General features: G+C 37.7%; 2 protein-coding genes across 8 annotated transcripts in view; one reads left to right on the forward strand and one right to left on the reverse strand.

Moving 5' to 3' along the window:
• LOC139123500 (tripartite motif-containing protein 2-like) overlaps window positions 1-2,940 on the reverse strand; it is a 39,583-nt gene extending 36,643 nt beyond the window's left edge. The window contains exon 1 of the mRNA XM_070689657.1: window positions 993-2,940. Coding sequence (XP_070545758.1) covers window positions 1,448-2,908 — 1,461 coding nt within the window. The 5' untranslated portion in view covers window positions 2,909-2,940 and the 3' untranslated portion in view covers window positions 993-1,447. The remainder of the gene's footprint in view (window positions 1-992) is intronic.
• LOC139123508 (myosin-4-like) overlaps window positions 1-12,868 on the forward strand; it is a 275,832-nt gene that overhangs the window by 56,451 nt on the left and 206,513 nt on the right. The window lies entirely within an intron of this gene.

The following is a 12,868-nucleotide window of genomic DNA, read 5'->3' on the forward strand; positions in this document are numbered from 1 at the left end:
TTAGAGAAAACAAAATGTCCACTTACAGAAAACTGTACACTACAAATACCTGCACTGAAGCAAAGTACCATGTCCAAACACATGCAGTTTTATGTCTTGAATACAGTCATTGACACAAAAAGAAATCATTAACTTCTTCCAAAATTCTCACAGTGAAGAAAGAAAGCATTCTACCATAGACATGTCTATGATTCTACATACTATGATCACATCTCTTGAAAATGCTGTACTTGTCCCAACAACTGAATAAAGTATAGAATGAATGCAAATATTTTTATCAAACAAAATTATCATGTTCTTGTTAGAAAAAGAAAAGCAAAGATGTCTTTCAATGTGTTTGTATATACCCATGATGCAATAGTAAACTGTATTGAGGATAATTTAAATTCATTCTCAAAATCTTTTATAAAGGAGTTTCATTGAACCATGAAAAGAGCGTAGTTTGTTGTTGTTTTTTACATTTTCTGAAAATTGCCCCACGGCTAAAAAACTTTAATCCTATACTATGAAGAAGTTCAATTTTTCAACTTACCTCTACAGTGTATTTTCATCACGTTGTTGTTGTCAATGATGATGAAATTTTTGAAAGCCTCATCCATTTATCACCTTCATTCAGTTCATTTAATATTCCACTGATCAATCTCTGCTGTGACCAATATCAATCAGCAAAAACAATTTTGTACAATTAATTGTGATGTCATCACTGTACAAACACTTTGATGCAGTGGTTGGACCAATCAGCAACAACCACCCTGCAAGGCACATCATCTGTCAGTGCTATACCAGTGGGGAAGTAGTTAAGCCCATCACTATCACTATCAATACGACAAACAAACTTACCACTACTCTCAAACTTCAGTAGACTACTATTGTATGAGTAGTAACATAGACATATTTATCCTTTTCAATTGCAATTCCCCTTGGGTATCTCATCTTACATCCCAGCTCTGACAATCAAAGGAATACAAATACTGGTCATGTGCATTGAATACCTGGATACGCTTGTTATTGTAGTCTGCAACAAATACCATTCCATTACCCGCTATGACTACACTCCAGGGACAGTTGAATTGCCCTTGACCTTTACCTCCTGACCCAAATGACCTAAGGTATTTACCAAGTTTTGTATAAACCCTGACACAATTCCCACCATAGTCTGTCACATAGACATTGCCATCTACAGGACTAATCCCAATACCACTTGGATCTTTCAACTCATTTTGTCCAAAGTATCTGATGACATGTCCATTCTCATCACTGACAACTACTTGCTTATTGTTGTCATCTGAACTGTAGTATGTATTATCACTTGATATAGCTATATCAGTTGGTCTGAAAGGCTTCTCAAACTGTTTGAATTTCAACATTTTCTTAAAATTTCCCTCCCTGGTGGTAATCTGCAACCTATTATTGGCTTTGTCTGCAGCGACAATGTCTCTGTCTTTGTTTATGGCCACACTCTGGGATGGTTGTACTGTCCCTCAGCACTTCCTTGACTGCCAATGGTCTTCACCAATCCTTTGATGACAGGTATGATGACAGGACAGCCTGGTATTGGTTGATCTCCTATTGTCATGGTAACTTGATATTTTCCATCCAATTGTCCAGCCACTCTAACTCTGTGTGTACCATCTCTGTTATCAACAACATTGATGTCTTCCCATGATGCATCAGGTTTTCTTACCTTGGCTTTCACTTGTTGTTTTGGGATGACTTGCTTTCCTGTGGAATCTCTGGTTGTGATCAGTAGATCTGCAGAGTCACCTTTCAGGAGTTGTTTTGGAATGTTTTCAACTGTACACTTTGATATACACACATCAGATTTCAGTATTCCCAGAATTCCATGCTCACAGAACTTAACATCATTTGGTGTGAAGATTACCTCTTCTTGTTCAGCTTTTGCTGTAGTTTCCATGGTAATCAGTTGCTTGATACGAGTGCCAACATCACCCTTTGTTGAGAGAAGTTGAGCAGCATTCCCATGATGCATCAGTGTCTCTATGTAATTGCCTGCACTCTTAATGTTACCATGTTTTAATTCCATCTCATCAATATCAGCAGCTGCTCTTTTAATTTTCATTTTGTAATTGTTTTTCAGTTCATCTATCAGTCTCTGCTCTTCTCTCTTTATTTTCTTGATGATTTCTTGTGCTTTCATTCTCACCTTCCTTTCTTCTCTGCTGCACTGCTCTGTAAGATCAGTGTGTATCTGCTTGGCCAGGGTTTTGTTCTTTTCAGCTTCCTGTTCTTTCACTTTCAGTTTGTCAACCATGGCTTTCAATTCTGTAAGATACTCATCTGCTGCATCTTTCAAGTCTCTGTGTACATGTTCTGGTATGCGGTGTTTGACTATGGTGCAGTTTGTACAGACAGGTACCTGACAGGTTTCACAGTAGAATTTAACCTCATTTTGGTCGTGAATATTGCAGTATTCTACAGCTCGCAGTGTCACAGGACTGGTTAACTTTGCTGTTTCATATTCTCCAATGGTCATCAGTTGATGTTTCCTTGTGAGTGGTAGATTTCTGTGTGCCTTTAGACATATGTTACAAAGATAATATTTACACTCCACACATCTGTGAGTTGCTGTATTTTCTTGACAAGCTTCACATTTGATCTCTCTTCCCTGCATAGACTCCAGTTGTTTTTTGAATATTTCTATCAGATTGCTCATAAAGAAGTTGCCTTTTATCGCTGGCACTCCTCCAACAGGAAGCTGATAATGCTGTCGACATTCTGGACAGTTTAGAGATCCAGTCTTCTCAACCAGTGTGACTAAACACTGCTCACAGAATGTATGCAGACATGGTAGAATTTTAGGAGACTTGAACTGCTCCAGACAGATGGTACAACACAGGAAATCTTCACCAATTTCTTCCAAAACTTTGCGTTCAGAAGCAGCAGCCATTGTGCATAGGTGTGTTAGTAAACCAACTTTAGACAGGTAATGAGCTGTTAGCAAATATAGTGCCCTTTAAGATGATGTTACAGATGCAGTTGATGGTACGTGTCATGTGACCTGTGAATGGTCAGAGTTCTGAACTAATGGAAATCCAATGTTAGCACTATACACTAAGATAGGGAGTTCTTGATGACCCACTTTTGATCACGCGATCCATTGTAATATTGCATATACCCCTGTATACTTAATTGTGACAAAAGTCAGAGGTCATTTTCACAATAGTGGTGTTGATTCAAGATATACAATTATTGCCCAGGGTTTTGGGTAAGCCTAATTCATGTGCCACGTGCTACGCACCGCGTGCCATGAGCCAAAGTTCACGATGCACAATTGGCATGTTAAGCTAGAAATAGCTGCATTTTCACTCTAATTCACTTTATTGATTCATCTTCACTGTTAAAACACATTTAATAGACGCCTTGTCTGTGCATAAAGTATTGACCTGCGATATGTGTGTTCACGAATTCAACATGTGCTGGCCGGTAAGGGACTGGAAAGAAAATGATGCTGAGAAAAGTGACTCTCCCCATTGTTATGCCACAGGTTCAGTAGGCATAATTTGTGATGATTTTTCCTATTATTATCATAAAAAATAATTATGAATATTAATAAATTATTAATATGAATGTTACAGAATATTAAAACTTTTTTACACACAATGCCGTCTACTTTGTGTAAATGCTGTCTGGAAACTCCATTGTTGTGATAATTATGATTATGAATAAATTATGATTATGATTAATAAAGTCATATTTTACACATTGTAATGTGCTTATGTGAACAACCCTCTGGAAACCCTCATACAGTTTCACAATCTATGCCAAAATATACAAGTGACACCATTGCCCAGGTTCAGTCTACGGCGAGAGTTACCATTGCCCAGGTTCAGTCTACGGCGAGAGTTACTACACAGTGTATATAATGAGAAGGTAGCCAGCTCCACTCGACAGTAAACTGACATACCCATGAATTACCTCCGTTTTCTTCACTTCTGCATGTTGATCTCAAAATTTCTCCGGTGTTGGCAAGTCCATAAATCAGCCATCAAATCTACCAGTTTGGCCACTTGGACGGAAAATTTGTGAAGTTTGGGGCTGCGAGAAGGTATATATCGCCAATGAAATGATGCTGCCTTAGCGGAATCGACAGCATCCGGGATCTTTTAGGCCGTTTGCGAAATTTGAATGTAGCCGCCAAGCGGGGCCGAGGGCGGAGCCATGATTTAACGTTATTAGATATGCTGACATAATTGATCGTACGGCCAATGAACGCTCGTGACCTTTGATTAGACCTCTCATCAGTTGACCCGAATGTACATGTGTCTGATCAACATCAAAACGTGGAATGAGTTTCATTTCTCTAGTTGGACGATGTATTTTTCGAACTTTATAGCAGTTGTAAGGTTGCTCCAAAGCAGCTTACTGGGTATGCGATCAATGGAGGTGGTAGCTTCAGCGAAACGGGGACAGCATCAACTGAACAAACACCGCAGTAGGCGGCAGCTCAATATAGATTGCTGCGATCGTGTTTGCCAGCATTATATACACCTTATCCATATTATTTGATGACACCGTCATCATGTACGTCCATTGCAAACGTCCAGATGAAATTCCGACGACAGTGAGCACACCGTCATCAACTGTGACCGACTCCTCTGCCCCTCCTCCGCCAAACACATCAGCGACAAATCCGTAGCAATTAAAATGTTTCCACTAGCTGTGATATTTGACCGTGGCGGTGACCTTTGATTTGAAGCGTTCGCCGCTGCGATATCACAGCTAGGTTTCCACGGTATCCACCTATTCCCGAAGAACCTCCGCCATGTGCACATCGTACCCACAAATACCTTGAATAGCAAGGAACACGACTAACACTTCCAGGCTTACAAACGTGCTGACATTTTCTTGCCCGTTCTCGTTTCAAAATTTTAGTGTTTTTTCCATAGACCCTGCTGCATCCGTGTGTAGCGTCAATTGTTTTCCCGAAGACAGAAAGTCCTCGCTTCAGTTTCTGAGTGTGATAAAACTGCAGAGCTTCGGTTAGGATTTCCAAATCTGCGTAAGGCTGTTCGCAAATTGTTTTTCTATTTGCGTAAAATGTACCAAAAATGCGTACAACATGACTACATGTAAGTACCTATATATAACAGCTGTCTACGCGATATCGAAAACCGGTTCAAAAGTCAATGAATAAAGTGTTCAATAAACAACATCAGTGACAATGTTTTTTCTTTGATATTAGTTTCACAATTTGTTCTGTTCTATTTTCTGTCGACGATTTTCATTTCTTACTAATTATTTAGACTACTGTACAACTTCCCACTATTGCCTTCGCTGCCTGACCTATCATCGCTGCTCTGAAGTCAAATTCACTTAGTCTCGGGCCTTCCGTGGTTATCACCATCAGATCATTTAGATCAGGCATAGTCACTTAGACAGCTACGTTTCGATTTTGTAATCCTGTTTTGGGTACTGAACCCACGCGCTCACACGGGACAGATGAGACTGGAATCACGGCTGCAATTATGGCCAATTTTGCAATATTCTGGAATAAGTTTGCAGACCGGCATAAAACTATTATTTTTAAGTCTGCGTAGCATTAACTTAAACTTGATATTGGACTAGGAGATCTTCAGGGTTTACAAGTATGCATTGGGCGCAGCGGAAAAAAAAACATGTTTTTGCAATAACGACGAACTCTATTGAACTTGTTCCTTTTTTATTGGTACAGACTTGAAGGAAAACGTGATTGACAGGATGTAGGACAAAATATTGCTAAATTATGAACATTTTTATCAGCAAACAATTTATTTTTAGTCCTGAATAAACTTCACATTGAAGGGAAACTACGTGTGTCATGTCTTTGTTACAGAGACTGCGCGTATCGGATTACGCAGACGTCATTTTACTTTGCGTACTTCAACATGTTCAAAGTAATAACATGCTTGAAATACGCAGGATTTTGCGTTAACGGAAGCTCTGTAATAAAACTATTGATAATATTATTAAAATTTCACTTTTTCTCAGTATTTTTTTGCAAGACATGGATATATTTGTCTAACATATTCATAAAAAAGTAACAGGTCCTCGTAACGCCAGCACGCGTACGCCTTTTCAATAAAAAAGATATCGATTTCAAGGTACATTGTCTGTGCTTGTCTGTAAAACACGTCCGTGACTGCGTTTTTAATATTTGTTGTGGCAGCAAAATAGACGACAGTCAACGCTGCCTGTATTTCCATTGTAAATCTCTGAAAATCACAAGTTCAATTGGAAGGTGCACTGCGTGTTTGTACGTACGTACGCTGTTTTGAGGTTCCTCGCCAAGTCGCTGAACTTGACATATTTTCACAATGTCAACCGGGTATCTATCATAAACAAACGCATCTGCAACCCGTCATCCGTTTGTAATCACACATACATAGCTTGGACCGTTGACTTGAGGCACCTCCATCCTGGACAGACCATGAAGTAATCGTACAGTGTAAGTGTAACTTTCATGTGTAAAAAAGGTCACGAGCGTTCATTGGCCGTACGATCAATTATGTCAGCATATCTAATAACGTTAAATCATGGCTCCGCCCTCGGCCCCGCTTGGCGGCTACATTCAAATTTCGCAAACGGCCCTAAAAGATCCGGATGCTGTCGATTCCGCTAAGGCAGCATCATTTCATTGGCGATATATACCTTCTCGCAGCCCCAAACTTCACAAATTTTCCGTCTAAGTGGCCAAAACTGGGTAGATTTGATGGCTGATTATGGACTTGCCAACACCGGGAGAAATTTGAGAGTCAACATGCAGAAGTGAAGAAAACGGAGGTAATTCATGGGTATGTCAGTTTACTGTCGAGTGGAGCTGGCTACCTTCTCATTATATACACTGTGTAGTAACTCTCGCCGTAGACTGAACCTGGGCAATGGTAACTCTCGCCGTGGACTGAACCTGGGCAGTGGTGTCACTTGTATATTTTGGCGTAGATTGTGAAACTGTATGAGGGTTTCCAGAGGGTTGTTCACATAAGCACATTACAATGTGTAAAATATGACTTATTAATCATAATCATAATTTATTCATATTCATAATTATCACATCAATGGAGTTTCCAGACAGCATTTACACAAAGTAGACGGCATTGTGTGTAAAAAAGTTTTAATATTCTGTAACATTCATATTAATAATTATATATTCATATCATACATCTGTGCCTGTATTGCCATTCTCTATTGTTCAGACGGTACTGATATGAGCCCATATTTTAATTAGTGAAAATACGAATTATATTTTCACTGTAACCGAACTACTTACAGCGACGCGTACGCGTACGCATGACCTTCGCTGGTATGCATGACCTTCGTTGGTATATGTACATGTGAATAAGACAATGACAATCCGAAACGTCATTATGATTATGGTCAAAATTCTGTTGTTTGCAGTCACTTCATGGGCATTGCACTTAGGCACAAGTACAGTTGTACCAAAAACATACAAACAAACGTATTGAAAATTTGTATAATTTGCCGACACCTGTCAATTCACGGCCGGTCCCGTGGCGGTGCACGGTGCAGTGTTTTCGTGTCGTCTACGCTGCTGAAGATTACACCATGGATGTATGATTACACGTAATGATATCGGTTGACAGAGCATCATGATAGAATCGCTTTACGACAAGTTTCCTGTTGATGTGAGTATCTGGGCGGTGAATTACATCGTTTACAGTCGTAAATGAGTCACGAAAATCCAACCGCACTGAAAATACTCGCGACAGACAAGGTGAAGGTGCACATGATATTTCCGATTTGTACCTGTCAGTGATCGTGTCTGGTGGCACCGGTGCGGTGCGGGTTTCACATACAATGTACCATCTAGGGAAAGTCAAACTTTCGCTTAGGTTGTTAAAGGAAGTTTAGTTCTATTTAGGCAAGCCAGGAACGAAAATATACGAGCAGACGACGGAAATACCTTTGAAATGTTTTATTCGTACAGCAACAAAATCACGAACGAGTTACGACACTACAGCTTACAGTGTACTCACTTCATGTTTTCACTAATCCGCTTACTGAGATGGTAAATTCGGCATATTTGACGTCTGGGAACATGTATAATTCTTCGAGATAAACTGACAGGTACGGGTATTATATCCACTGTATGTGCATTCATAGATGTCGCAGAGCTGCTTGCTCTCTGTGCTCTCAGCTGTTCATACTCGATAAAGTTTGAGCGTGGCGCGAGTATTTTGACCCGATTTTGGCGGCCTCATAACTTTCACGCAGGGATGAGGTTATGTATCAAAACACGAAAACACACCCATTTTACAAACTCCCGCCTATGTTTTACATCCATCGTCATTTTAAACTGAAAATAAATCTTCTTCAAATTGTGAAAACCTGTGTCGACATCGTAATATCTAAATTGTTGGCTTTAAAAGTGCTCCATAAACCCTCCTTTGAAGTGGAATGGCCCAATAGCGGAATAATATCAAGAAGTGATACGGTTGTCATCACTCCTTAGCAACCAACTTTTTATAAATACAGCCTGGAGGAAGCAAGGTCGATTTCAAGTTGATTTCGTCGCTAATTTCGGAGCGTCCGTTGGAAAACAGTCATAACCAAAGCATGCATGTATGATAAAGGGGTTATTACACGAAGTTTGGGCGATACCGCGTCGTATTCGAGTGATGTGTCCGTATTTTGACTCGTTGCTGCGCAACTCGTCAAAATACGGACACATCACTCGAATACGACACGGTATCGCCCAAACTTCGTGTAATAACCCCTAATAATTATTTTTTATGATAATAATAGGAAAAAATCTCACAATTATGCCTACTGAACCTGTGGTTATGCCGTCCCTGTACGTGCTATAGTCAACATCAATAATATTTTATTTGGACAAATATTTACTAAAACATCTAAATGTGACTCCTCACCCTACCAAATAGGAAGGCTGTTGCACTAATATACTGGCAAATAAGTTAAATTCAGGTCAAAGGTCATCCTGGTTACTTGATATTTTTGTTGTACACTTTCCTCCCATGATGGCCGTCCAGCAAAAATCAGACCTATAGCCATATTGGCTAGGTCAAATGTCATCCTGGTTGCTTGATATTTTAGCAGAATCTTAGTTAATATAATCATCTCCGTCCAGTAAACTTCGGACCTCTACCTGTGTTAGCTAGCCTATAATTTATAGATGCACATAATTAGTGAGGTACAGGATGATTTGAGGGTCGAAGGTTGGTGTCCCATACCAGTCACAGTTCGATAGATACCACCCGTCTTTGACTCTTACATAGAATAAGCCACACCTTGATTGCAGAGGGGGGATAGGGCAGGTCAAAGGTCATAAATTCTCAAAAATAATATTGTAAAAATCTTCTTAATATTATCATGGCTTGAGACCTAGATATTTGAAATATAGCAACTTACCGTATGGTCTACAAAATAATGTACAGAATTGCTCGCGGCACAAGCACGCAGCACATGGCACGTCAATAAGGCTTACCCCAGAGTTTTTATATGACATCTGTTAATGTTTGTTTAGAACCCTACCTGACCTTTATACAGTATTGCATATCAACCAAACTGACTCACCAATGACTCAAAAAAGTGCCTTGACTCAATAAATTTCTAGACTTTGAATATATGGACATTGTATTGGACTACAGAGAAGTTTTCATAATTTTTTCACAGCCGTGATCACGGTGAATGTTTGAAGATAAATTACAACGCAGTCGCTCTGGAGTCCATACAAGGAGGTACTGAAAACAATACCTTATCCAATTACTAATTTATATCAGACATTTCATTTCTGAAAATACTTACATATCTCCAAATTTTGCTTGTAAGTAATAAGTAAAAAGTACTTGCTCCATCTAAAATATTTTCTGAAATAATCATCTGCCTGTCAATTTGACATGAGCTTTAAGCAAAGCTGAAGTTGCATGGAAATTATAATCAATTTCATATTCAGATGCTGCTGTAAAAATCTGCAAATGGAAAAAGATGCTCAGTAAATTCATAATCTACACTGATAACATGTTTTCAATAAGATTCTGATAAAAATAATGAATATGGCACGTACGGTACAGTAAAGTATCAGAACCAACAGCCAGCTTATCTTGCTGTTTGATCGATAAGTCTTGTGTGGTCATTGTTGTTTTGTTTGTGTTCACAACAAGTTTGCACAAGAATATGTCAAGAAAGGCATGCAATGATAAATTGTGCCATATCTACAACAAGTATTATGGTCTATCAGGTGAATAATGAAGTCCTTGTAAATAAAAATGTGGATTTATTATAATTCTGAGCTGCCATTGTACTCTGCATCAGATATTTGTGTATACTATAGTCTTCTTGACCATGTGGTATGAATCACACTACACAGTTAAGGTAGAGGCTGGTCTATACATGGAGATGAGAATTCTTGAAGAGAACACTAAATTTACATCAAAAGGAGCTTAAAAAATCATGTAAAATTTTACGTCAAAAGGTCATCAAAATCAACTCCAGCTTTTTTAGAAAGGACAAAATTTTCAAGGGCTGCAACCAATTCATGTTGTAGAGCACCATGTTGTACCTTGTGCCACACAAATCTATATCTGACTCAAACAAAATGTAGTTTTCTTCAATTTGTGTCATACAAATTGTTTTTCCTTCCCTTGGAGGGCACTAACCCTGGTACCAACTATGTCTGAGTGGTAAATTTCCATACAGTCTATAGGACATTATTCAGGCCAATGGAAATTCTTCATTGATAATCATTATGACAATGGTGATTTGCATATTTAAAGAATACACAATTTACATATATGAATACATGTATTTTGGAAATCCAGTGTCAGATGATTGGTTTCATTGTATTGCATAGCGGCCTCTGGTGACTGGTTATGGCAGGTAGAACATGAGTCAGTCTTCAACAACTGTTTCAAGATCATAGTATATTTAGAACTTCCATCAAGCCAGTTGAAGTAAAAGACTCAAGGGAGAACTGTTTTCATAATGTCTTTTATTATTTTTGTTCAAAAAAACTGTGATTTTCTCGTTCTTTGGCTGAAAGTTTCTTGAAAAATCAAATACAAGCTTTCTCAGCTCAACTCATCATGTACAATTGTAAGTTATTGTTGACAAATGAATTCTGGTCTGGACTAAAATGAAGATGTCAAAAATAAAATTGAAAATATATACAAAGGCTGTGTCAGTAAACTGAACTCAAGTCTTGGTGGTAAATTTCCATACAGAGTTCATCATTGATTTGGAACTAATCTTACATATACGGTAGGTAGTTGAAGTTAAAAAGAACGGTTGAAATGTTTTCAAAATATTCTTCAGTTTTGTTAAAAATGAAGAAATTGGTTTTTTCTTATTTTTTTGGCTGAAAGTTTGGTGAAATATCAAATGTAAATATTCTTAACTCAACCTATTGTGTACAATTGTAGTGTCATTGTTGACAAATGAATTCTAGTCTGGACTAAAATTAAGATGTTAAAAATAACATTGGACATACATACATACAAAGGCTGTGTTGACAAGTTTAACACAAGGGTTTTTACAGAATTTTTTGAGAATAAAAGAAACTTTTACAAAGTAAATAAAATACTGGAAGATACATCAAATGTTACACAGTCAATTCAGCTTATAACCCTTTTATCAACATGGTTTGGCCCAAACCCATTGTTATCAATGTAATTGTGGACCTGTTTACAAGGAATTGGGGGTGAACAGGTTAAGTGTTTGGTATATGACCAGATTCCAATCAAACTGAGTTAACATAATACCTGTTTGCTTTTTTTGCATTCCAGTGTTTCTGTGTCAAACTTATAACCAGTTATGTTGAGGATAAACTATCACCAAAATTTTTATTGAGAGTTGCATGATACAAAGAAAACATCAATTGTACCGAGATTTAAACCCAGTGTGTTCAATATTGAACTTTGACCTCAATGAATGAACTAAAAGATGTGTCAGAGTTTCAATGGGATTAATGGTAATTTACATATTAATCACATTTAAACCATTTTGCTGTTATCTCATAAGGGTGTTGGTAAATTTGACAAAATTTGACCAAAACATAGATATATATTCTCATTATTACAGAAAACAAAGTGTAAATTTACAGACAACTGCACACTACAAATATAGGCACTGAAAACAGGAACATTTTCAATTCACATCAGGTTTTATTTCTTGAATACAGTCATTGACATAAAAATAATCATAGGGTGTTATACAAATTTTTGAAGTAGACAAGAAAGCATACTACAGACTATGATCACATGTACTGACAATGTTATACTTGTCCCAACAACTGGACAAAATACTGAGAGAAAAGTATAGTTTTGTCAACTATTTCACAATCTGAAGTGATTGCATTTTTATAATGAAATAAAGCGAGAAGGCTGTCAAGTATGTTCATGGATAAAGGACATTTACACTAATTCTAAAAATCTTTTGTATAGGAGTTCCATGAATATAGAAAAAAAGCCAAATCTTATTATTAACATAATGACCGAAGGTCATTTTGATATTGCGATGGGTATTAGACAAAAAGATGACCATGACTTTGCTGCCCTACTTAATCATCTTACCCCCTTAAATTGACTAATATTTATAGACCTTTTTGTAATAAGGGTGGCAGGCAAGATTGGCTTTACGTTTCCAACACCATGGTATTGACCAATTCCTGTGGTGGCCTTCTACCAACCTTTAAGCAGTAATTCAGTTCATTCCTATCTTAGCTTCAATTACTACTTTCAACATTTATTTCATTCAGATTTCCTTAGCTTAGTGTATAATTTTGTAATCTTAATTACTTTCAACTTAGCTTTACTACACTTACTCTAACCTCATAATTCTTACACTACTGTTATACCTTATAACCACAATTTTTTTCAAGAGATGCTTCAATTAA

This window comes from Ptychodera flava (assembly GCF_041260155.1).
Source record: "Ptychodera flava strain L36383 chromosome 23 unlocalized genomic scaffold, AS_Pfla_20210202 Scaffold_23__1_contigs__length_28996876_pilon, whole genome shotgun sequence".
Taxonomy (NCBI): domain Eukaryota; kingdom Metazoa; phylum Hemichordata; class Enteropneusta; family Ptychoderidae; genus Ptychodera; species Ptychodera flava.